General features: G+C 38.5%; 1 protein-coding gene across 1 annotated transcript; it reads right to left on the reverse strand.

The window, feature by feature from the left end:
* Positions 1–3,599: 3,599 nt before the first annotated feature.
* On the reverse strand, positions 3,600–27,933 carry LOC129238214 (uncharacterized). Its single transcript, XM_054873258.1, has 2 exons — positions 27,838–27,933; positions 3,600–4,209 (listed from the first exon to the last, which is right to left on the reverse strand). Exons 1-2 carry the CDS (start codon positions 27,931–27,933, stop codon positions 3,766–3,768), a joined length of 540 nt encoding a protein of 179 aa, XP_054729233.1. The 3' UTR covers positions 3,600–3,765.

Consider the following 27,933-nt stretch of genomic DNA (forward strand, 5'->3'; position numbering starts at 1 on the left):
CTAGAACTGGCCTGCAAAAGAATTAAATTGGAAAGAAGCACCGGGGATTGATGGAATCCCTAACGCCGTGCTGAAAAAAGCACTACAAGTGAAACCAGAAGTTTTTCGAAATATGTAGTTTTTCCTGTGAAATGGAAACAACAGCGACTAGTCCTACTGCCGAAGCCTGGAAAACCTCCAGAAGATCCTTCATCATACAGGCCGCTCTGTATGCTGGACACAGCTGGCAAAGTGCTAGAAGCAATAATCTGTAACCGACTAGAGCAGTACTCACAAGGACATACAGGTCTGTCAGCTCGCCAACACGGTTTCAGAAAGCATCGCAGTGCAGTAAATGCAATAGAAGTATGCGAAATAGCAAAAACTGCTATCTCTGGTAGAATATGGCTAAGAGGAACGAAAAGATATTGCGCAGTCGTGGCTCTGGACGTTAAAAATGCGTTCAATACGGTCAAATGGGACCAAATACTGATGGCACTTTGGAGTATGTATGTGACTAATTATTTGATAAAGCTGATACTTTGCTTCATACTTTGATAACAGAACTCTATGGTATGATACAGACGTAGGCCCCAAAAGCTATCAGATAACTGGAGGAGTTACTCAGGGCTCTGTACTAGGCCCGGCACTGTAAAATATCATGTATGATGGAGTGCTGCGCGTTGAACAGCCCGAATAAGCCAGCATTGTTGGGTACGCAGATAACCTAGCTGTGGAAGTCGTAGGGAAAACGCTAAAAGAGGTCTCACAAAGAGCAGAGGACACTATTAATAAAATTAAGCAATGGTTACAATCGTCTGGCTAAGACTAGCAGACCAGAAAAGTTGAAAGCATTCAAATAAAGGTTAGTGGTCACAATATAACATCAACAGATACCATAAAATATTTAGGGGTAATGATCGACAGAAGGCTCAATTTTAAAAAGCATCTGGAATACGCAAGCTCGAAAGCTGCAAAATCCTGCGCGGCTTTATTGCGGCTGATGCTCAATGTGGGTGGACCAAGGCAACAAATGAGAGCGTTGTTAGCAAGCGTCTGCAACTCGATCCTGTTTTACGCTGTGGAAGTGAGAGGTGACGTAGTCAAATTTCCCAGCTACTTGAGACAGGCTAAACGGGTGTACAGATTATGCAATGTTAGAATAATTAGATGCTACAGGACCATATCTGACGAAGCAGCAGGGGTAATACCAGGTAGAATCTCCCTCGATATGAGACAAAAAAAACCTGTATATAAAAAGCCTGTGGGTATCTGGTAACAAAGCCTCACTGAGGGACGCCCTACAGAGGATCGATGATGCCGCTCTGCAAAACTGGCAGACCAAATGGAAGGATAATGGGAAGGGAAGAACCACTTTCACTATGATCTCCGACATACAGAAATGGATACGGAGAACAAATGGAAACGTTACCTTCATGCTGACACAGTTTTTAACTGGGCATGGTTGTTTCAGGCAATATTTGTACAAATAGAAGCACACAGACTCCCCATTTTGCCTATATTGTCAAGAAAAACATGGAAGCATGCCCTGTTAGAATACTCTAGGTTTGATGGGGAATGAAGCATGTGGCGCTCAAATATCGGCGAGAGCATGAAGACTGCTAACCTAGTACAATTGATGCTAGAAACTGAAGAAACGTGAAACTATGGTTCTAACGTAGCCTCAACAATTATGCGAATACTGAGACATGATGACAACGAACGCAGACAAATGAGTGAAAAAACACATCCTGCGCCCTCGAAGGAATGTCTTAAATGCTAATACCGAGGGGGGGAAAGCAGAACAGCGAGGCGATGGGGTGGTTTAGTCCGCAGGCACTACGAAACGCAGTTCAAAAGAGCCGGGGAATATCGTATGTGAATCGGGCATACGTATGAGTCGGCTCATACGTATCTTTAGAAGATTCCACCTCCAAGGACCGCATACCAAAAAAAAAAAACCCAGTCCTCTATGCACCCCTGGTAGGCCGACGAAGGGTAGGCCTTCAGCGCCTTCGTCACATTATCTTTGATCTCCTCTATCGGTTGAAATCTCCTTGCCCGAAGTGGTAACTTCAACTTGGGAAACAAAAAGAAGTCGCAAGAGGCCATATCAGGTGAATACGGTGCTTGCACGATGCTATTTACTTGGTGTTTGGTCAAATATTTCAGCAAAATTTAGGCTCGGTGCGATGGCGCGTTATCATCGAGTAAAATCCAAGAATTGTTAGCCCACATTTCCGGCCGTTTGCAACGTACCTACAGCATCTCTCAAATGCTTCAAAATGGAAAAATAATATTCTTTATTGACTGTCTGGCCCGGTGGAAGGTACTCCTGGTGCACGACGTCTTGGCAATCGAAGCAAACAGTCAACACCACCTTCCCGGTACTTTTTGATCATAGTGTACGTCGTCGTCGTTTTGGGGAGAAATTTATTTCTGAGGATCCTGAGGACATAATCTTCTCTCATGCCGATTTAAATTAACTTTTCCAAAAACCACTTTCTGTTTGGTCCGACCCCTCGTTTCCTGATCCGACTTTTAATCGGCATTGATTACTTTACTTGATTAATACATCGATTTCAGTAGCGTTTAGTTTAGTTATACTAAAGTGAGATTCTCTTCATCGAATTAATTGTCACCAATCGACAATAATTGACTTTGCATTTTTAACGTTTCACCAAGAATTTAGCACGAAATTCATCTAATTGCCAACTTTCTCTTCCACGGCGCTTCTTAAAGGCAACATTTAATTAAGTTCACAAAATTACGCAAAAATTACCATTAATTACCGCAAAATCTACCGACACACCATAAAAGCTCGTAACCTACAACGAGCACAGTAGCCTCTAACCGTAATGGGACTAATAGCTAATTAAACATATAATAAATTAATTGGCCTACTGTTAACACCTGGTAAAGCTGTTGGCGCTGGTGTATAAATAAATGCAAAGGGAAGGCAAATGGGGGGGAAATGACAAAAGAAGTATCAGATAAAAGCGAAACAGCAAAACAACAAAAAATTTAAGCCTAACAAATTAGTATTCAGTTAATTGTTTTCTCTGGTAATATTGCGGCAACATTATCAATTGTTGTGGTCATGTTGGTGTATGTGCGTGTGTGTGTGTTGTACATACATATCATGCATATATATGTATGCTTCGGTGTCGAAATTCATATGCTTAATTACACTCCATTGATGACCTCTTATATTTATATTTGCTGTGTAAAATACACATTCATACACCATCGCCCAAACGCTGGTATTGAGAAAATGAAAAAAAATAAGTAAATAAAAAAAATAATAATAAAAATATAATATTTGATAATAATAAATCTCTGTACTTGGCTGCGGCCACTCAACGTCCACTCGACGGCTACTTCCACTCATGCCGCCAAGATTGATGGCTTCATTATGATTATCAATTAACACACCCACCTTTCCGCGCGACCCATTAAAACCAGCTATGAAATAGCACACTTGTTGTTGTTGTTGGTGTTGCTCGAATACTAAATATACATATTACACTATGCATAATTTTTTTTTTTATTTATAACTATTTACACACACAAGAAATCAATCACAATAAGACATACAATATTTTGTATCTGAGCAATAAGCGGCACTTAACCTAATCACCTACAAAAAAAAACACAATACAACAAATGGGCTGAAGATATTCCATTGAAATATTGGTTATAATTAATTTTTCAATTTACCACTATGCACCTACACATACACACGCACACACACGAGTAAGTGTGTACGTGCCTTTCAACAACTGTTCACAGTTTGACTCCCTTGCGAAACACAGTTATCGCATAAAATTCCGGTAGCCGATACAATTTGAGACGCTGATGACTAAATTGACCATTGGCCAGCGCCTTAACATAGAAGATATCCTTCATCGTAAGTTCACGTGGCACATTGCTCGCATCATTCAATTCATTCGAGTGCTGGTTTGTCGGGCGGTAGGCTTTGCGCTTCAACAGTTTCACAAAAATAATTTCATTGTCATCATCTTCCAGTTCGCGACCTTGGAGTTGCAAATTGCGTGACGTCGGATAGAGTAATAAAGGTTGAATGGGCAACACTTCGTTCGGACGTTGTGCATAGTCCAATGCTTCAAGTGCACCGAGCGCTTCGATTTTCGGCAGAGGTGTGCTGGAGGCGGTGAGGAAGTATGCGAATAAAAATATGATGGCGCCGGTGATTTGGTAATTGGTGAGCTGTTTGGTGGAGGTGAAGAAAAATAAGAGATTAATGATGCATTTGGTTTTTCTGGATTAGTGTGGTTAGTTTTGACAAAAAATTGTTTAGTTCGTGTAAGGAAATAAAAGGAATCAATCTAAAAGCTCTAGTGAAAGTTTAGTAAATAACTTTTCACGGAGATTTGTTAACGTGAATAATTTGGAGTTGCGCTCCTAATTACCTTCAATCACAACTTCGAACATTTCAAATGCTCGTGGAAAAATCGAAAAAAAAATCTAATATAGTTCTTACAGTTTTGTGCCGCCTCCAGAGATTCATCATTGTCCACGGAGTGCTATTAACCCTCCGTTGAACACTTTATATTTTGACTAAAAGCTGTGTGCCCAATATGGCACCCATTCGCTAACAATGGAACAAAAACACATTCGAATGCGGCTTCTCAGCAACATTTAGAGCATTCTTCGACTCCGAAACGAGTTTGTGTCCAGAAACCGGCCAAGAAGGTGTTATATGTACAGGCTGAACGATATGAAGTGTTACCTATTCAAAACACCATATCTTTTTTGTGTGAAATTAGTTTTTATTGATTTTAAAGACAAAATTGTTCAAAAATGATTACAATTTTAACATACATATATTCACTTTAGCTCGATAGGACCACCTTTTGCTTTGACTATAGCCATCAAACGGGCAAAAAAGGGGTTGTCTGTAAAGTCGGTTTACTGACGATAGTTTAACGTGACAACGTCATAAGAAAATATTGATGGAATGATTGCAATTTTCAAAACAAAATTTTAATTTTATTTGTTTGATAGATATTTTGTATGGATATAGAGAAGGAGGTAAATGGAATTGCAATGGAATAGATCAAGTTACATTTACACAAACGTGAAAAATGACGAAACATTTATCAAATTCATGAACGATATCTTCAATTTCGATTGTGCATCAGACGTTAATAAGTCAACAACACTAAGAGGCAGCATCCTCGATTTGCCTTTTTCAAGACACTTTAAACTCGAAACACTCCCTTTCATTTCCTACTTTTTCTATCATCGTCCTATTCTTAACAGAGAAATGGTTCATTACCATGCACACAGGAAGAAGGCATATGCAAATACAAGTATGCAAGTATTTATATACAAATGCGCATATACATACATATACATATATGCTCACTCAAGTAGGACAGAGCCAGATGTCGAACGTTGCCGAACGCGGGGGCCGATTGTGCTCTTTGTCGTTCGTTCCGCGCTCTCGCTTGCAGTTCAAGCACATTAGCTTACATTTGCTTGCGTACGGAATAGATTCGTATATTTGATATGTCCATATGACTTGTATGCATCTTTACATATAGATTTGTTCTTTTTGAAAATTGCGCAAAATTGTATATGTATATGCATGTTTATATACATATATTAGTATACAACATATCTTACAAGGTATATGGTAAATATTACCATACATTTTTTCCTTCATATATAATAAAAAATTAATAATAATAACATTAAAACAACAGGTATTATTAACAAACTTGGTTTTATTTTAAATTCTTTAAGTAAATCAAATTAATAATAATCAATAAGAAGGCATATGCAAATACAAATACGTGAATTTATATATGTACATATGCGCATATACATACATATATACGCTCATTTAAGTAGGAGAGAGCAAGATGTCGAACGTTGCCGTTCGTTTGCTTTGTTTGCTTTGTCGTTCGTTCCGCGCTTTCGCTTGCAGTTCATTCAAGGTAACGACAATGAGCAAGGTAACGGCAAATAAGCAAGGTAACGACAAATGAGCAAGGTAACGGCAAATAAGCAAGGTAACGACAAATGAGCAAGGTAACGATAAATGAGCAAGGTAACACTAATGAGAAAGATAACACTAATGAGCAAGGTAACGACAAATGAGCAAGGTAACGACACATTTTTTCGTGCGTGCAGCCGGCTAAATCGAATTATAAGACGTTATCACGTCAAAATGAGTAGCATGCTGCACGAATGTGAACTTGAGGTATTTTGGTCCATTCTCGTATAATCGCTTTTCACTGGCATATTTTTTAGTCCTCACCTTGCTCTCCAAAATGGACCAGATGGAATAGTTCATCGGATTTGCATCTGGCGAATTCGAAAGCCATTGTGTGAACGAAATGAAGTATGGAACATGATTTTTTAACCATTATTGGTTCACGCGAGCTTTATGAGACGGTGCCGAGTCCTGTTGGAACGTCCATGGTCTACGACCGAAATGTTTGCGTGTCCACGACTCTAAAGCAGCTCCTAAAACATTTTCCCGATAATAAGTCGCATTCACTTTGACACCAGGCTCCATAAAAACGATTGGAGAGCGTCCATCAGCGGTCACTGCGGCCCAAACCATTACTTGCGATGGGAAATTACTTCGAGTGGCCATACGTAGGCTCAAATTCTCGTATGAGCGTTCGGTCCAGTAAACACGATCGTTTTGAGTGTTTATGATCTGCTCAATTGGGGAATTTTTTCCATCGGAAAACACAATGTTAGGAAATTCGCCACGTTCGTGCAAGCGCAACAACTCCTTTGCTCTTTCGCACCGAACTTTTTTTTTGCTGGGGTGAAAGATCGTGTGCGTTTTAGAACTTGTAACCCTTGACCTTGAGCTCATTTTTAAATATGCGTCGAATGCTGTCTTGCGATATTTTCAGTTCTTTGGCCATTTTTTTTCCACTTCGACGTGGATTTCGTTCAAGCCTTCACTTTCCGAACCATTTCTGGCGTTGTTGCGGTGTTTTTTGGTACACCTCCGTAGCGTTTTGCAATGCTACCAGGACGTTTTATAGTGCGATACACAAACATTTTATTCACTTTGAGGTGACTGAGCTCACGAACAATGGCTGGTTGTGATTTTCCAGCCAAATATAATATAACGCAATCACACTATTACGCTTGAATTCCATCACAGAAAAAAAATTCAACAAAACTGAGATGCAAATGCTTTTGATGGCATATAAACAATATTAGAACAATTTTGACGTTGATGATATATATAATTGGCGCATACACCCATTCTCGGAGTTTGGCCTTGCTCTTTCTTCTATTTGTGGTGTGCGTCTTGATATTGTTCCACAAATGGAGGGACCTACATTTCCGATCGGTAGATATTTTTTGTGAGTAGCTTTTTCATGGCAGAAATAGACTCAGAGGTTTGCCATTGCCTGCCGAGGGGCGACCGCTATTAGAAAAAAACGAGATTCGAACCTACGTTCTCTCTCTGAATTCCGAATGGTAGTCACGCACCAAACTATTCGGCTACGGCGGCCACCAAGAAGGTGTTAGCATCAGTTTTTTGGGATGCGAAAGGAATTTTGTTTGTGTATTACTTGTAAACTGGTAAAACAATAAATTCTGAATATTATTGGAACCTTTTAGACCAGCTGGAAAAAATTCATGAAAAAAGACCCAATTTGCAAAAGAAAAATATCTTTTTCATCAGCACAATGCACCGTATCCCAAGTTGAGAATGGCTAAAATCCATGAATTAAAGTTCGAGTTGTTGGAGCATCCACCCTATTCACCAGATCTGGCCTTCAGAGACGTCCATATGTTTCCAGACCCAAAAGGATTCATGCGTGTGAAGCGTTTTTCCTCAAATGATGGGGTCTCAACAGCTGTGGGCGCGTATTTTGCAGCCCTTCCAGATTTTCACTTCAGGGATGGAATTCATAAATTGGAATCTCGTTGAAACAAGTGTATTGATGTTAAGGGAGACTATACTGAATAATAAAGTGTATTATTTCATCATAAAATTGTGTGTTTTTGTTATCGAATAAATCTTTTACTGGAAGGCATTTGAGGGTGAGGGTGATGCTCAGCCAATCGCACCAAAGTTGAACTAACAGCCAAGGCTTAAATATGCGTAAAATTTTGGGTATTTGCGCGACTAAATGCCCATTGATTGAAAAACACTAAAGAAACATGTTATGATATTTTTGATTTTTTTTTATCGGGCTATATATCTTATGTATATGTTTTTATATGTATGCAAGCTGAAATGAATTCATGCATATGCACTTAAGTAGCCACTAACAATACATTTAGAGGACAGCAGCTTGGCTATTCCGATTTCGCATTGAAATTTTTTGATTAAGCAAACGAGTGAGTTTGCGGTGCGGAAAAATCTTTACGTTTAACACGTTCGTGGCTAGAGTACTCGTACAAGAATGTCTGCGTATTGTGAGAGCAATGAAAGGCATATATGGGAATAGGTTTTTAATACCTGCCATGGTATTAGAGAGCCATATTATGACAGAGAGTGAGGGAGGTAAATCAGGAATATGTTATAGTTAGCTGTCATTGCTATGCGTGTAGATTTAATCAATACGAATTAATCAAAAAGTAACTCAATGATATCGAAAAAATAAAGAAAAATGTGGCAAGAGTAGCAGCTGCAGCTTCTCCAACGAGAAAAAAAATCATAACACCAAGAAAAAAATGAAAATAAAAATACCCTTAGATTTAAGCGGGTGGTTAAATTTCAAGGGCCGATGTTGAATGTAAACCACACCTAAACGTCAAGTTTTTTTCTCCATTTCATTAAAAATTTTTTAATTTCAGACTAACTCAATTTGAACCATGGAAAGATACATAATCGAGCAACGCGTTAAAGTTATTCAGGCTTATTATGAAAACGGGCGTTCAAATCAAAATGCATATCGCGCACTTCATCTTCAGTGATGAGGTACATTTTCACCTCAGTGGATTCGTCGCAGAATTGCCGCATTTGGGAGAATGATAATCCAAGAGTGATTGCCAAAAAACCAATGCACCCACAAAGAGTGACTGTTTGGTGCGGTTATACATACATTTTTTCCTTCATATATAATAAAAAATTAATAATAATAACATTAAAACAACAGGTATTATTAACAAACTTGGTTTTATTTTAAATTCTTTAAGTAAATCAAATTAATAATAATCAATAAGAAGGCATATGCAAATACAAATACGTGAATTTATATATGTACATATGCGCATATACATACATATATACGCTCATTTAAGTAGGAGAGAGCAAGATGTCGAACGTTGCCGTTCGTTTGCTTTGTTTGCTTTGTCGTTCGTTCCGCGCTTTCGCTTGCAGTTCATTCAAGGTAACGACAATGAGCAAGGTAACGGCAAATAAGCAAGGTAACGACAAATGAGCAAGGTAACGGCAAATAAGCAAGGTAACGACAAATGAGCAAGGTAACGATAAATGAGCAAGGTAACACTAATGAGAAAGATAACACTAATGAGCAAGGTAACGACAAATGAGCAAGGTAACGACACATTTTTTCGTGCGTGCAGCCGGCTAAATCGAATTATAAGACGTTATCACGTCAAAATGAGTAGCATGCTGCACGAATGTGAACTTGAGGTATTTTGGTCCATTCTCGTATAATCGCTTTTCACTGGCATATTTTTTAGTCCTCACCTTGCTCTCCAAAATGGACCAGATGGAATAGTTCATCGGATTTGCATCTGGCGAATTCGAAAGCCATTGTGTGAACGAAATGAAGTATGGAACATGATTTTTTAACCATTATTGGTTCACGCGAGCTTTATGAGACGGTGCCGAGTCCTGTTGGAACGTCCATGGTCTACGACCGAAATGTTTGCGTGTCCACGACTCTAAAGCAGCTCCTAAAACATTTTCCCGATAATAAGTCGCATTCACTTTGACACCAGGCTCCATAAAAACGATTGGAGAGCGTCCATCAGCGGTCACTGCGGCCCAAACCATTACTTGCGATGGGAAATTACTTCGAGTGGCCATACGTAGGCTCAAATTCTCGTATGAGCGTTCGGTCCAGTAAACACGATCGTTTTGAGTGTTTATGATCTGCTCAATTGGGGAATTTTTTCCATCGGAAAACACAATGTTAGGAAATTCGCCACGTTCGTGCAAGCGCAACAACTCCTTTGCTCTTTCGCACCGAACTTTTTTTTTGCTGGGGTGAAAGATCGTGTGCGTTTTAGAACTTGTAACCCTTGACCTTGAGCTCATTTTTAAATATGCGTCGAATGCTGTCTTGCGATATTTTCAGTTCTTTGGCCATTTTTTTTCCACTTCGACGTGGATTTCGTTCAAGCCTTCACTTTCCGAACCATTTCTGGCGTTGTTGCGGTGTTTTTTGGTACACCTCCGTAGCGTTTTGCAATGCTACCAGGACGTTTTATAGTGCGATACACAAACATTTTATTCACTTTGAGGTGACTGAGCTCACGAACAATGGCTGGTTGTGATTTTCCAGCCAAATATAATATAACGCAATCACACTATTACGCTTGAATTCCATCACAGAAAAAAAATTCAACAAAACTGAGATGCAAATGCTTTTGATGGCATATAAACAATATTAGAACAATTTTGACGTTGATGATATATATAATTGGCGCATACACCCATTCTCGGAGTTTGGCCTTGCTCTTTCTTCTATTTGTGGTGTGCGTCTTGATATTGTTCCACAAATGGAGGGACCTACATTTCCGATCGGTAGATATTTTTTGTGAGTAGCTTTTTCATGGCAGAAATAGACTCAGAGGTTTGCCATTGCCTGCCGAGGGGCGACCGCTATTAGAAAAAAACGAGATTCGAACCTACGTTCTCTCTCTGAATTCCGAATGGTAGTCACGCACCAAACTATTCGGCTACGGCGGCCACCAAGAAGGTGTTAGCATCAGTTTTTTGGGATGCGAAAGGAATTTTGTTTGTGTATTACTTGTAAACTGGTAAAACAATAAATTCTGAATATTATTGGAACCTTTTAGACCAGCTGGAAAAAATTCATGAAAAAAGACCCAATTTGCAAAAGAAAAATATCTTTTTCATCAGCACAATGCACCGTATCCCAAGTTGAGAATGGCTAAAATCCATGAATTAAAGTTCGAGTTGTTGGAGCATCCACCCTATTCACCAGATCTGGCCTTCAGAGACGTCCATATGTTTCCAGACCCAAAAGGATTCATGCGTGTGAAGCGTTTTTCCTCAAATGATGGGGTCTCAACAGCTGTGGGCGCGTATTTTGCAGCCCTTCCAGATTTTCACTTCAGGGATGGAATTCATAAATTGGAATCTCGTTGAAACAAGTGTATTGATGTTAAGGGAGACTATACTGAATAATAAAGTGTATTATTTCATCATAAAATTGTGTGTTTTTGTTATCGAATAAATCTTTTACTGGAAGGCATTTGAGGGTGAGGGTGATGCTCAGCCAATCGCACCAAAGTTGAACTAACAGCCAAGGCTTAAATATGCGTAAAATTTTGGGTATTTGCGCGACTAAATGCCCATTGATTGAAAAACACTAAAGAAACATGTTATGATATTTTTGATTTTTTTTTATCGGGCTATATATCTTATGTATATGTTTTTATATGTATGCAAGCTGAAATGAATTCATGCATATGCACTTAAGTAGCCACTAACAATACATTTAGAGGACAGCAGCTTGGCTATTCCGATTTCGCATTGAAATTTTTTGATTAAGCAAACGAGTGAGTTTGCGGTGCGGAAAAATCTTTACGTTTAACACGTTCGTGGCTAGAGTACTCGTACAAGAATGTCTGCGTATTGTGAGAGCAATGAAAGGCATATATGGGAATAGGTTTTTAATACCTGCCATGGTATTAGAGAGCCATATTATGACAGAGAGTGAGGGAGGTAAATCAGGAATATGTTATAGTTAGCTGTCATTGCTATGCGTGTAGATTTAATCAATACGAATTAATCAAAAAGTAACTCAATGATATCGAAAAAATAAAGAAAAATGTGGCAAGAGTAGCAGCTGCAGCTTCTCCAACGAGAAAAAAAATCATAACACCAAGAAAAAAATGAAAATAAAAATACCCTTAGATTTAAGCGGGTGGTTAAATTTCAAGGGCCGATGTTGAATGTAAACCACACCTAAACGTCAAGTTTTTTTCTCCATTTCATTAAAAATTTTTTAATTTCAGACTAACTCAATTTGAACCATGGAAAGATACATAATCGAGCAACGCGTTAAAGTTATTCAGGCTTATTATGAAAACGGGCGTTCAAATCAAAATGCATATCGCGCACTTCATCTTCAGTGATGAGGTACATTTTCACCTCAGTGGATTCGTCGCAGAATTGCCGCATTTGGGAGAATGATAATCCAAGAGTGATTGCCAAAAAACCAATGCACCCACAAAGAGTGACTGTTTGGTGCGGTTTATGGGCCGTCGGCATCATTGGGCCGTATTTTTTCCAAAATGAGGCCGGTCTGGCAGTTGCTGCGAATAGTGTTCGCTATCGTGAGATGCTAACGAACTTTTTATGGCCCGAATTGGAAGATATGGCGGTGGACGATATGTGGTTTCAACAGGACGGTGCCACTTGTTACATAGCTAACAAAACAATGGCTCCTTTGCGCGAAAAATTTGATGGCCGAATAATCTCACGCCGCGGCGATGTCAATTGGCCGCCAAGATCCTGTGATTTGACACCGTTGGACTTCTTTCTTTGGGGTTATTTGAAAGAAAAGGTGTACGTCGATAAGCCAGCAATAATTCAAGAGCTAAAGGATGAGATAATTCGGTACATTAACGGCATAGAACCTCAATTATGCCTCAACGTCATCGAAAATTTAGACCATCGGATGGAGGTGTGCCGCCGAGGCCGCGGTAGCCATTTGGCCAACATTTTATTTTGTATGTAATTGAGCCATACCAATATTATCATAATGAAGAGAAATGATAATAACTTCTTAAAAAAATTGTATTTTAATCAAAACCAACACCGGCCCTTAAAACTTAACCACCCTTTACAAAACAAGTATACAACTGAGCATATTTTCATAAGCAACTGAAATGAAATTATTTTTATAATTTTTTTGATATCAAGGAAATGAAAATTTATAAACAAAAGTTAGTAATTCATTTTATATTGAAGTTATCAGATCTGATTACCACAAGTTTGCCCCTTTTACAACAGGATTTGAAGAGATTAATCGGCTTTCTAGAAGTTTTGATCTTTATTTTGCGCTGCCAAGATCTCTGTTTAAGGGGTAACATACGTCTAGAATTTTCCAAAATCGATTTTTTTACAGATTATTTTATATTTTAAGGCGTATTTCGGTGGAAGTCGATTGTAAAAATTCCCCATAGATACAAAGTTATGGTAGAAAATGTAACTGCTCGATGAGAGTTTGATGCGCACAGGTAGCTGTCCTGCGTTTGAGGCAGCTGGCTTTTACTACTCGTTTTTCTTGAAGCTACTTCTTCCGGCACAGTCTGCATGATAACTCATACAGGTTTTAACATTTTTTGGGGCGGTTTTTTTAAATATTCGAAAGTGTTTCTGTCGAGCCGAGTTTTTGATATTTTTATTAAAAAATTTTATAAACGTAATTAAATTGTGATAATTTTTTTTTTAATGCCGTGAATTGCAAAATTTTTCGAACATAGTAAATCGAAAATCCGGCTTGACAGCCTATAACTGCAACTTTATTTAAGAAGATTTTTTTTTTACTTTTTACAGATAAATCAACATTTCAAGGAGAAATGATGCAGACCGTCGAGCAACTTTTTTTTCATTGTACTTTGGGTCACATGATTTTTTATATACTAATTTTTGTAAAGAAAAATTAAAATACTGTTTTTTATAAAGTTTAAGACCTTATAAACAACGCATAACATTTTTTCATATTTATTTCCATTGTTATCCCTTCTAAAAACAGTTTTTCTTTTACCGCATTTTTGGCGCTACTGGATGTATGTAACCCCTTAAGTCACTCATTGAGTTTTATTGTTTATAAAATATACTATCAATTTAATTCATTTCTTAAATTCTTGTTATTTAATCTTGAAGAAAATATAGAAATTGTTTACGTTTTTTGTGCTGTTGTTAATCATCAACAAAACAAAGTAAATGTATCGGCTATTGGCTAAAAATAACAGCTATTAGATAATTTATTAGTATTCGGCTTAGTTGGCTTTTTCTTATTGTGGCGAAACTAATACGCAACAGCTGAGTCACAGCAATTTTACACACTTACAAATGTATATGCGAACAGCTGATCACTACTACGTATATTATTTAGTGCGCCGACAGTAAAACTGTTTTATAAAAACCAAATATTCGCAATTTGCGAAATTGATTATTGTAGCATGAATTTGTGAATGCGAACACTATTCATATTTCGAGCGAACGTAGTGTTGTCATGCTGATTAAAAGTAGTTAAAAAAAAAAAATAAAAATAAAAATATAGTTGAACACGTTGAAGGACAAGTAAAGTTGCCATTGCTCCAAAACAAGCATGCCGAACTGTGTCCTATCACCTCTACTCTTTAACATTGTTTTGGACGTCGTGATGAGCAAAGCTGCACGCGAAACTAAAGCAATAATATGGGGACTAAATGGAGGGCTCGAAGATCTTGATTACGCTGACGTTTCACGACACTTTTGTAGCCATGTCTAAAACTGTCGCAGAAGTAGGTCTAAAAATAGTAGGCTATGGGGAAAATTTTTGCCATCCTGAAAGTAGCTGAATGGATAATCGAGAGGAGATGGGGCGGGAAACAGATTGGAGTTTTCAGTGACAGTCAGGCTGCACTGAAGGCCCTGGAGAACGCGAAGCAAACCTCAAAGATTGTTCAAGAATGTAAGAAGAAGCTTAATTCTGTCGTAAGACAAAACAGGCTTGTACTTATATGGGTTCCAGGACACTCCGGTGTTCAAGGAAACGAAATTGCCGATGAATTGGCCAACCGTGAACCAATAATCGGTATCGGTGCCGCAGGAACCATGAATTGGATCAACGATTATGTAGGTAATTTACATAAAGAGCGATGGACCGGTTGACAACGCTGCAGAACTGCAAAGTGTGTTCTGTCAAGCCCGAATAGAAAACTGTCAAACTTTCTACTAAAACTTGGAAGGAAAGACGTCCGGCTGATGGTCGGTTTTATTACAGGACACAACCCATGGGGCAACATATGGCCACCATTCGAATCATTGAGGACCCGATATGCCTGTCTTGCTTGGAGGAGGCGGATAGCACTGAGCACTTTCTCTGTGAGTGTCCTGCGTTTGCTAGAGCAAGACTACGAGTTTTGGGTTCCGATGTTGTGAGAATGTGTTAGATTCGTTCTCTAAAACTGGAGGACATTTACAGATTTGTCAAAGAATCTGGAAAATTCTCACAGGACTAACTATCTCTATCTCTGTCCCTATTCTTTCCTATATTTTTCTCTCATACTTTTCTCCTTCCCTCCTTGACTATCTACTCCCTTTCCAGAGCTCTAAATACAATTGGCTTTTTAGTCTGACTGTTATAGGAGCCACCAAATCGCTTGGTGCTTCTTGGCTTGACCTATTCAAATTTCAATTTAATTTTAGGTCTAAAAATAAAAATTGCCAAAACAAAAGTGATTAGTGTAAGCACTAACTGCACGCAAAAATTCGAAATCAGTAAAGCTGAGCTCGATTACGTTGACTTCTTTTGCTATTTGGGGAGTATTATATCTGCTAATAGTGGCTCAAGAGAAGGCATCGAAAGCCGCATAAAAAAGCGAAGAAAGGTTTTGGTGCTCTAAATGCTGTGTGGAACTCCACGATCATAAAAAAAAAAAATATTTAACTCCAACGCGAAGTCCGCTCTTATGTACGGTTGCGAAACCTGGGACTTTGCCGCCTCTGACCTACAAACGCTGCAGGTTTTCAACAATCGTTGTGTGCGCAAAATATTCCAATTTTTTTGGGCTGACACGATTTCAAACACTGACCTGTGGAATTTTTGTAACCAGCCACCAATGCGGGTGGAAATTCTGAAAACGAAATGCGACTGGCTCGGGCACGTGTTAAGAAGAGACCAAACCGACTTCACCCGCAGCGCAATCGACTGGAACCTTCAGGACAGCCGGCGTAGAGGCAGACCAAGCACTGGCTTGGAGCAGGAATCTGGAAGCTGACAAACAGCTTAGGTGTGACCTCAACAACTGAAACACTTAAACAATACACCATCGGCACAGATACAGCCGAACAACCCAAAAGACTGAGAGGGGCAGACAAAAAGAGGCTCAATAGCCTCTTTAAAAAAAGGTTCAGCAGAGAGCAGGCATATGCAAAAACTCTGTTCCCCATGCCCGCAAGGAAGACAGATGACATTTAGCCAGGTCCAAAACGGCAGAGGGCGTCAGAACAGACACCACCAGAGCCTACCTCGAAGAGGCGGGCTAAAGACAATAAATTATCTACATACATCCAAGGCCTCAGCAATAACAGCAACAGCAGCTGCAAAACAAGCAGCAAACAGCATCACCACATTCGTGAAGAGGCAGCGCTCTGCCTGCTACAAGGATGTAGTAACACGTGTCGAAATGGTAGTGCTCTCAAGAGACTACTCCAATACGCCTCTAACAACAGAGCAAATGGACTCCATCCAGATTCTTGGGAAAATACTGGTGGAAAAAGACCAGAGCATAAAACCAGCATATTTGGGTGCGGTCTACAAAGCAGGCTACATGGTCCTTCATTGTAAGGGTGGCACTTCTACGGACTGGTTAAAAGTGGCTATCACAGACGCGATACCATGGGAGGGTGTTAACTGTGGACCACAGAGCAATCAAAGATACCTCACCTGCGGATCGTAGTGGGGTACTTTCCCAATTCCCAGTCCTTGGAAACCCCGAAGATACTGGGCTTTTTGTTGGGGCAAAATAAAGGCCTGCCCGTCGACGTATTCAAAACCAACAAGCGAAATCAAGGGGTTCGTACATGACAAAGGGAAATGGAGGTACCTTGTCGTGGCGCTTTGCACCTTCGCGGAGGTATATGTCTGTGCCGAACTGGGCGAAATTACAACAAATGCCACTCGACGATCTCTTCTATGTATGAAACTAAAATGGCAGGTTTCTTGAGGGCAGCTCACTTATCGTCCCCTTAGTATTAAAATAGCCTATAAATTTTTTGATGTTTTGAGAAAATGAATTTCAAACTTTTTGTCGAAAGTAGCTCTCACTCAAATCTCGTTATGTCTGTAAATATTTATTATTTTTTGACTGACGTTTTGACCCACTTTGTGGAACTAGAATTTGACAAAATTTTGACCACATATAAAATCGACGATGGAGAATCCAAAAATTCAATAAAAAAATAATAGCCTATGAGCACATAGGCTATTGTTATACTAAGGGGACGTTATGATGACACAACATTTTTTTTTAATTTTTGCATTTTTTTCAGAATATTTAAAAAATAAATGTGAAAATTTAAATTCTCTCAGGTTTCACTACTTTTATTCAAAATACGGCTCTTTATAATTGTATGTGAAAATGAATATCATTCAAATGTCCACTATGTCTTTAGGTAAAATCCGCCAAAAAGTCGATTCATGACTGTCTAATTGTTGAGAACGTCGAGAAATCAACATCAGTTGAAGGTTGTTCGGCAACACTTTGCGCTACAGCAGCAATATTCGCAACAGAATGTCCAGTTTTTGGTCTGCCAGTCCTTTTTCTATGCTCCACAGAACCAGCTTCTAGAATTTTTTTACAAACTTTTGAATGGTTGAGTTTTTCGGACGATTATTTCCCCGAAAAGAATTGCGAATTTTGCAAAGACCGAATATTTTCATAATAAGAATTATTTTCATAATAAGAACTTTTTAAGAAAAGCATCACCCTTTAAGTTTTTCATAAAAAGTTTCAATAATTTTAACGCGTTGTTGTGTCGTGTAAAATTGTACATCGCTCTCTTTGATTAATGTCAAAAATGACATGAAACAACAGCACCGTCTAGGAAATATTCACTACTGGCATCTAAGCGTCACTTTTGGAAGACCCTTGATTTTATTAAAAAACATAATTTTTTCAAGGCAATCCAAATTTCTTTGACTACACCCATTGCCGCTAGGTTTGTTTTCGTAACGAACATATGAACAAGGTGGCGCAAAATTAATCACCCCATCAGAAGATTTTTAATTTTTGCAAATGGCGTCATACGGCAATCAGATTTGGCACTTGTGAAATGAAGAAATGGAGCATTTGAATGTCAAAATAATGACTTTCATCACTCAAAATTATTTTTTGTTTTATAAAAGAATTTATTAAAAAAAGTGGATGATTAATTTTGCGCCACCGAGTACTTAGATATTTATGTATCACAATAAAATGTAAAGGTAAGCGTACCATTTTTGTTTGATTTTTCATAGTTGTTTTTTTTTTTTGCAACTAATTGTTGTTGCTAGTTTTAAGTTAACACTTTCTTCTTATTTCGTAAAATTTCTTCACTTCTTTCGTAAAATTCGCGCGTCCTTTCGATATACTTCTTCAATTTTCTTTTCGTAAAATCAATTAATACCCGATTGGCAAAGCTGCGACAACTTGTGTGAGGTACGCGCCAAAGTCAAACGATGACTGACGCTTTACGCAAGGCCGTTGTAACTTCATTTACCGCAAAGCGCCTGCGCAGCGTCACACAGAAATCATCGCACAAGCAAACTTAAAAATGCTCAGGCATACACGTACACGCGCATGTATAAGCGCAAAGCATATGAAAAGTAGTTGAAATTGTAAAAAGAAAACAACAAATAGCAAATAGTGATCAAGTGTTTGCAAATTGGCGATGCCAATCGTCATAGAAGGTGGGTACGTACGTATGCGTGTGTGTGTATGTATGCCAACACACTGAGATTTCTGTAAACTTTATTTACACATTCGTACGATAGTATTTATGTTTAAGTGCGAGTCAGTAGCGCATAATAATAATAGAAGATCAACACAAGAGTTCATCATTAAGAAAAGCAGTCGCAGTCGCAGACGCACGAGTATTTGTTTTTGTTTGATCTTTGAATTTTTTCCATATTATTTTGATTTTTACTCCGCCAGCATTTTGCTAAACATTTCACAGGTGTGAGCATTTAATGTTGAGGAGGAATGACCAAAACAATATTTATTGAAAAGTAAATAAAAAAATATTAATAATAATGAAAAAAATGAATACTTATAAAAATAATCATAAGAAGAGGTAGAAAATAAAAATAGTTAATGAAAAATATTGTTTTTACTAAATTCAAGTGCGCATACTTGTTGACACAAATAAATCGTTACATATGTACATGCAGACATGCATACATACATATATACATATACACACATTAGAGATGCCCGGTATTTTACAGGTAGCGAAAATCCCGAGACTCGCTTGAATCATAATTTCGGGGTCCCTAAAAATTAGAATTATCAAACTGAAGGAGGTATAAACTTTTTAGAATAACGAAAATTTAAATTGATTACGCAATCTTTATTATTTTTGGGTAGAACCAATCATGACATGAATTTTTTAAAGATAGTCCCTTTCAAATGTTGACCGCAACACCGAATGAGAGATAACTTGCTCGCCGAAACTTCAACACAATAAATCCATTGTTTCACGGGCTGTGTGGAAGTAACGCCGTTTTGTTGGAACCAAATGTTGTGAATATCACGGGCTTCATCATTCATTATTGCTTTGCCAGCTTCGCCTTTGAAAATATATGGGCCGATTATTCCTCAAGTCCATAGGCCGCACAAAACAGTTGTTTTATAATAGATGCAATGGCTGTATGGCTTGTATGGCTTCGGCTCTTCAACCCAAGTACGGCAAGTTTGCTTACTGACGGAGCCATTAATGACAAAATGAGCCTCAATGGGCTGTACACCGGAAGTTGGTCTGAGGGCGCGAGGAACACTTTTCACAGAGCGTCGGCTTTCGTAATTATAAAGAGAAGTGAACCCAGAATACTACCTTGAGAAAAACCAGACGATACCTGGAAATAACATTAAGCTGTGTTTTCCAGTAAAACTTCCAACTCCCTCCAGATAAAAATGATACTATCCAAGTTGGGCAGGTGTAATGGAGTCCTAAATAAGTTAATTTCCTTAGAAATATTTTATGAGAGACCCTATCAAAAACCTTCGAAAGGTTAGTGTAGATGACACCCATACTTGATAGCCAGGCTTAAGCTATCGAAACAGTCCTCAGAAAAAATTGCTTAATTGACCATTCACAACACCTAAAATCAGATTTGTCTTAACTTCAACCTCAAATAAATTGACAACTATTTTGAAATGATATAAGAGTATAAAGGGTCCGGCACTCGAAGCGTAACCAATTAAAAAGACCATAAATGTAATTCGAAAAATTACTTTTACCTAATTCAATTTTGCTTTGACTACGTCATGAAACGGTCCAGAAACGAAGCTGCCCGGATGTGACTTGCAGGGTTTTTGGCCCACTCGCAGACAATGGCTTTTTTCAGCGTCTCGATACTGATGTATCTTTTAGTTTGGACCTTGCTCTGCAAAATGGTCTAAAGAGAATAATACATCGGATTCGAGTCTGGTGAATTTGAGAGCCACTGTTTGGACGTTATGAAGTTCGGAACGTTGTTTTTCAGCTATTCTTGGTTCACGCGAGCTTTGTGAAACAATTCCGAGTCCTGTTGAAACGTCCATGCTCTGTCACCGAAATGTTTGTCTGACCACGGCTTCAAAGCAGCCTCCAGAATACTTTTCCGATAATATTTCGCATTTACCTTGACGCCAGGCTCAATGTAAACGATTGGAGAGCGCCCAATTGCGGTTACAGCTGTTCGACTTTGATACCAATTTTCAGTATGCGGCGGATGCTATGGTCAGATATTCTCAGTTATTTCGCTATTTGCTTGGCACCTCGTCGGAGATTCCGTTCAAGTCACTTCTTCACTTTTTGCACCCTTTTATGTGACGTTGCATGACATTTCACGATGCTACCAGGGTGCTTAAGGTGTTCGAGCTCTCGAACAATCGCTGGTTGTGATTTTCCAGCCTAATATAATGCAATCACACGTTTTGAAATCCATTACTGATTTTCTTTTTTCGCGTTTACTCTCAGGAAAATGCTTCCACGCCCTTCTAAACAATACTCTGGACTGCCATTTAGCTAACTTACCGACACGTGATGCCCGTGCATCAGCCGCGCGAGCGGTCTGAAGTTGGTTACACTTCGAGTGCCGGGCCCTGTACATAATTGGCGCTTGCATTCTTTTTGGGTGTTTGCAGATGGATTTTTATGAGGAGCTTTTTCATGACAGAAATACACTCAGATGTTTGCCATTGCCTGCTGAAAGGCGAATGTTATTAGAAAAACCTTTTTCAGTCATTTTGCTGTTTCATGCACGGAGGTTAGAACCTGTGCAATTCCGACTAGAAGTCACGCACCAACACATTCGACTACGGCGAAATAGGTCTATATTTTGGGTCGTCGTTCTTATTTCCACTTCTAAAAATTGGAGTTATGTTAGTTCTTTCGAAGTACCATACAAATAATCCAGCAAAGATCGATTTATTTAAAAATTAACATTAAGGGGTTATATACCTTGTGTTTTTCAAAAAAATCAAAATAAATTTTATTTCTTTATCGTAAAGTACAATCCCTTGAGAACATTTTCCAAAAATTTCATAGAGATCTGAGCAATAGATCGAAAGTTACAGCGTTTTAAATTGTGCGTCGTCACGTCCTGAGCGTACGGCCTCATGCGGCGCTTGAAACTTTAAACGCGATTATCTCAAAAACGTGTTTTTCCAAAAATGCTTTTGCGGTGGACGCGATTGCAAAAAAAGTATTCAACCGATTTTTATAATTTTTTTTTTAAATTGTTCGTAATTGATGTCGCCTCTTAGTGAACGATCAACTTTTTATGTATAAATTTTTATTTTGCAGATATGAATTTTTTAATGCCAATTTTAGGACTGTAGAAGTGGAGTTTTTTAAAAACATGTTCCTATTTTCACAAAAATCAAAATATTTAATATATTGATCGTTCACTAAGAAGATATAACCCTATACTAATGAAATCTTTTCGATTTTTTGATTTCAGTTGACTTGGTGGACTTGAATCGCGTCCACCGCAAGCCTCTTCCAAAAAAAGGGTCTTGGGGGAAAACGCCATAACTCCGCCATTTTTAAATATTTTTACACAAACAAAGCCTTTTTTTTCTTTAAACATTGTAATATCCAATAATAAAAACTTTTATACGTTAAAATTATTGCTACATATCTTTAAAAAAAAACCCAACTTTCGCTAATTTCACCGGACCACAAGGTATATAACCCCTTAATGGCTTTGTGAGGGAGAAGCAGTCTTTGAGGAGAAGAGGTGATAGACCATCAGCATCAGAGTTGCAATCACTTCTTGGACGTCATTTTCCGTCACGGATAGGACAAAGGACAAAGTATCTGAAAAACCTGAATAGCTTAGATCAATATCCAAATCGTATACAAAATTTGCACTAAAGAATTTAAATGCTTTGAGTTGTTGATTTTTTACTCATATTAAAAAAGTTGTGTTCCAAGCTTAATTTCGGGACGAGTCCCAAAAAACTTTAAAAATGTCCCGAAATCCCGGGATCACAATTTGTATTGAATTTTTACTTACATTAAGAAAGTTATGTTCCAAAGAAAGTTTTGGGACGAGTCCTGAAATACCGGAATTACCTCAAAAATACCCCGAAATCCCGGAATCAGAACTTTTATTGAATTTTTAATCATATTAAGAAAGTTATGTTCCAAGCTAAATTTCGGGACAAGTCCCTACTCTAAAAATATCCCGAAATTCCGAGATCAAAATCGTCCGCTAATATTTGCATACAGAACTTAAGCAGTTTATGTGAGTTGAAATCAAAGTATTGCATAGCTACATTAAAAAATAAATATTTAAAAGCCAAAAAATTCTGAAGCCCAGTTCTTCCTGTAGCTGCAGTTACCCAAAAGTGTAGTACCTGCTATAAAAAACACACACAATTCGCAAATATTAGCTCTTGGATAATTGCTTATGCAAATTATTCTGTATTTGAGATTTCAAAATCATTAATGCTTGCGTTTATGCTCAAAGGTAATTGCACACATACGCACATACATGGCTCACGAAGGTAAACGTACGAGTATCTATGTAATTACCGCTTTTTCTAATGTCCCCGCGTTAATATAAAAACTTGTCTATATTCCGCATGCCTGTGATATTTATTGTCCATAAAATCTGTTTTCTGAAAATGACCAACAAATACTTAGCGCTTGTCTTAATGGAATTCATACTTTAGTTCTTCACTTTAAGTGCTTTCGTACTTTCTGACACTACTTACATATGCAAACAGTTGATATTTATATGTACGAGTATGTTTTAATTTTATTATTATTAAAATTTATATTCTTCCACTGATTTTTTTGCTTTTAGCAGCTAGTTTTAGTTTGTTATGATGTCATATTTCAAACCTAGGAAAGTAAAAATAATTAAAGTATGAAATTCGCTTTTTTTCCTAAACATTCAAATTTGTTCAATGCATGCACTTTATAAAATTTCATTTTCGTATGGCTACTTTGGCGCTGCTAGAGAAGAAGTATACCCACGCGAAACGCCTGTGACCATCTACAAGCGCTAGCTGTTTAGCGAGACGCTATCTCTTTCAAACGCAGTGCATCTCACTTCTGCGTAGGAAGTAATATAAACGTCATCTTGTTGTTTTTTATTTCACCTAACTTGCCCGAATGCCACATTGGATTCGATCTGGGGATGCACTCAGATTTATATTTCTATATCCGTGCAGGCAGCAGCATCATCCAGAGAGTTAGAATACGAATATTTGGCTCAGCAATACTTAAAAATAGTTGAAACAAATATTCTGATTCCTCAGAAGACAAGGAGGGATTATGTTAGTGGCCAGACCACTCAACGTAGTAGACGACGGTCGCTGTAAGTACGAAGGCTTCTTAAACCCTACCACATAAAAAAAAAAATATGGCAAGAGAAATCTGGTAAATATTATTTAACGATTGATGAAAAACAGAACGGAACAGCTCAAACATGTATGCCCATTGGTACACTGATCAGCAAACGGGGTCAGATATGTATTTACAGATCCAACTATCCACCCAGAACCAGCTAAAAGAAAAATATTTGAATACGCATTTACTGCTACTTCTATATATAGCGTTTTTCAATAGGTGCGCTTCAACTTTTTTCCGATAGGGAGGGCGAACGATGCAATATATTTTATTTTTCGCTTGTCATTTGTAAACTTCATTAGTATACATTTCATCAAGGAACGCTACACACTTGAGCAACGATTGCAAATCGTGCAAATTTTTTATGAAAATAATCGTTCTGTTGCTGCTAACAGATCCAAAAAATCATCTTCAGTGATGAAGCTCACTTTTGGCTCAATGGCTTTGTCAACAAGCAAAATATGCGTTACTGGGCAGAAAGTAATCCACACGTGATTCTTGAGGCACCGTTGCATCCCGATAAAATCACTGTTTGGTGCGGTTTACATGCCGGCGGCGTAATTGGCCTATATTTTTTCGTTGACGAGAACGATCGCCACGTTACTGTGAATGGAAATCGATACCGCGACATGATAAACGATTATTTTTGGCCGCAATTGAATGGTATGGACTTAAACGACATGTGGTTTTAACAGGACAGGGCCACAAGCCATACAGCACACGCTGCAATTGATTTGTTGAAGAGTAAGTTCGATGAGCGCATTATTTCCAGAAATGGACCGGTCGAATGGCCGCAGCGCTCGTGTGATTTGACGCCTCTAGACTATTTTCTTTGGGGTTATGTGAAGTCATTGGTCTACAGTAACAAGCCGGTGACGTTTTGTGAGCTCAGAGCCAATATTGATCGCGAAATTGCTGGAATTTCGGCCGATTTATGCAAAAGAGTGGTCGAAAATTGGGTTCAACGATTGGACTTCGTAAAACGTGCACGCGGTGGTCATGCAAAAGAAATCGAATTTCATACTTAAATGTATATGTTCAAACTCGATAATAAAAAAAAATTAGTTAAAAAAGTCAAACCGTTTGTGTTTTATTCAAAAAAAAAAAGTTGAAGCGCTCTTACTGAAAAACGCTATATATAAAAGAAAGTCATGTTAGTTACACTATTTTGAACTCGAGAACGGCTGAACCGATTTGGCTGAAAATTGGTGGAGAGGTAGTTTAGAACCAGGAGACGGACATAGAATACTTTTTATCCCATTCGAACGCGTTTCCGTGAAGCCACTGTAACAAAAGTATAACAAAAACGCATCTGATATGGAATAACAAAACGCAAATGACAGCTAAACGTAATTTTGTCTATGGTTAAGTAGAAAATTTGATAATATAAATTTTGTCAGAAATATATAATCACAGTTATTTGTATTCTCTTTGAATCATCATTATCGAATAAGACGATCGAATCTTTCCCGACAAAGCCGTAATGCAGGAAGGATACGAAACATTGCGAATGAAACGACTGAAGAAGGGCAAGGAATTGCCCGTGAAGAGCGCCGCGTTAGTATGGCTCGACTTCGTGCTTCTCAATCACAAGAGCAAAACGAGGCAGCCCGTGAAACGGCTCGGTTGGTAATACGAAATCGTCGTGCGAATAACAGAGATCAACAAGTAAATCATTTTCGACGCACAAGAAGAGAACTATCAAGTGCTGATTTGAATGGAGCAGCGTTTCGATATGATTGCAACACTGATTACTGCTTGCATCCTAGGATTTGCATTGGGCCGCATTGAAGTTTTCCGGAGAAACACCCGAATTGTGCTGCCTTAGTGGAAGAGTGAAATTGCCGTTATTCCGCCAAACACTGCCAGTAATTCCTAGATCAACGGCTGCTGACGAAATAAACGCTTGCCTCAAATCATCGAATCTATGGCGCTATGTGAAGAAACTTCAGCTGACAACAAACATGAGGGTTGCATTACTTAATGATACATCTACTGAAGATTTCTCTGAGCAATCACTGGCTATCGGTAATGGTCGAGTACCTGTCGACGAATCAAGTGGATTGATTTCATTTCCTCAGAATTTCTGTAACTTTGTCTCATCGAGAGACGAACTTATCAATAAAGTATTCCCAAACATCATTAATAACTACAAAAATAATGAATGGTGGAGTGAGTGAGCAATTTTAGCGGCTGAGAATTAAGATGTAGATGACCTAAACTATATAATTCAAAATGATATCATTGGAACAATGCATTGATTCAAATCCATTGACTGTGTAACAAACGAAGATGAAGCCACCAACTATCCAATTGAATTTTTAAACTCCTTGGATGTGCCTGGCTTACCACCGCACAATTTAGGCCTAAAAATTGGATCCGTAGTAATCATGCTTCGAAACATAAGCCCACCAAAGCTTTGCAATGGTACGCGTTTGGTGGTAAATAAATTGATGAACAATGTGATTTACGCGACGATACTCAAAGGAAAATTCGAAGGTGAAGAAGTTCTCATTCCGAGGATCCCAATGATCCCAACCAATCTTCCGTTTGATTTTAAAAGACTTCAATTTCCGATGCGTCTTACAATCGCCATGACCATTAACAAATCACACAGCCAATCCTTGAAAGTTTGTGGTCAGAATCTAGAAAATCAATGTTTCTCACATGGTGAATTATATGTGGCATGTTCACGGGTCGGAAAACCATCTGCGTTGTTTGTTCTTGAACCTGATAATAAAACAAAAAATGTTGTGTATAACGAGGTGCTTAAATGAAAAGTGCAATCTATTAAAGCTTCATTGAAATACTTGATTAATATAAAAATTAACTTAATAAAATCAAAAATCTGCTTTTTTATTGCCTCTGGGGCGGAACAAAGTTCCCCAGGTCAGCTAGTTTTAATATTATATAATCAAGCATCCATCAAGACTTTCTCGATTTGGTTGATGCCAAGTAAGCTTGTTCAGGAGCAGGACGATACGCTGAACAAACAACATCACAATGATGTTGTGCTGGGGACTTTACCACAAACCTCAAACTAATCTAATCTAATCTCTAACGTCTGCTTGAGAGTCTGAAGAAATATTAGGTATTCGGGATTAAAGAGGGTTGCTAATTATATTTCTGGTCTAACAAAGGAAATATGAGTATTGGTGATTGAAAATTGTTTTATTGTTTTTCAAAATATTCTCCATGATGATTGATTTACCTCTGCATTCGTCTGAACCAATTTTCGAAGCACATTGTCCAGTTACGATTTCATGGCCTCTTTTGAAATATGTGGAATCCTTTTTATTGCAAGGAGATCCTGCAAATCCTTATACATATTTATGCCCAGAATGCTAATACCTAAAAATGCCACAATCTCACTCAATCCATGGCGTTCAATTAGTGTCGATATTTTCTGGCACAACTGATTTTGGACGACCTGCCCAGAATTAATCGGTGAGCGAACAGCGTGCACCAGTTTTTTAGAGTGGAAAGAATGGTTTGACTTCTCTTCTTGATTAGCGCGATAACCGCTTACGTGACTGTGGCCGAGCTTAACAAAGCGCGCCAGTCGTTTCTTTCTCGTGCTAACCGGCGTCAGTTGGACACAAAGTGAACCCAAGCCCTTCCCCATCTGATCTTTCCAACGCAGATGAGGTCTTCCTTCTCCTCTGCTACCACCAGCTGGTACCGCATCGAATATCAACAGTGTAGGTAGTTCTCATACGAGGCTTTGTTTTAGTTTTCATTGAGGGAGATTTTTACGTGGCGGGTCCCAAACTCAGCGCACAACCAGATATCCTGAATTGCATGGCCTTATCAGATGAACTTGCTCTCGAACAGATATTCAGAAGCTACCGAGAGCATACTTGGGCGAGGCCCGGACGTTGTGAGCTGCTTGGACCATATTCAGAAGAATTGTCCGCGCCACTCCCAAGTGATTGACGATCAGGTACTTTCCCCAT

The sequence above is a fragment of the Anastrepha obliqua genome, chromosome 1 (assembly GCF_027943255.1).
Source record: "Anastrepha obliqua isolate idAnaObli1 chromosome 1, idAnaObli1_1.0, whole genome shotgun sequence".
Lineage (NCBI taxonomy): Eukaryota > Metazoa > Arthropoda > Insecta > Diptera > Tephritidae > Anastrepha > Anastrepha obliqua.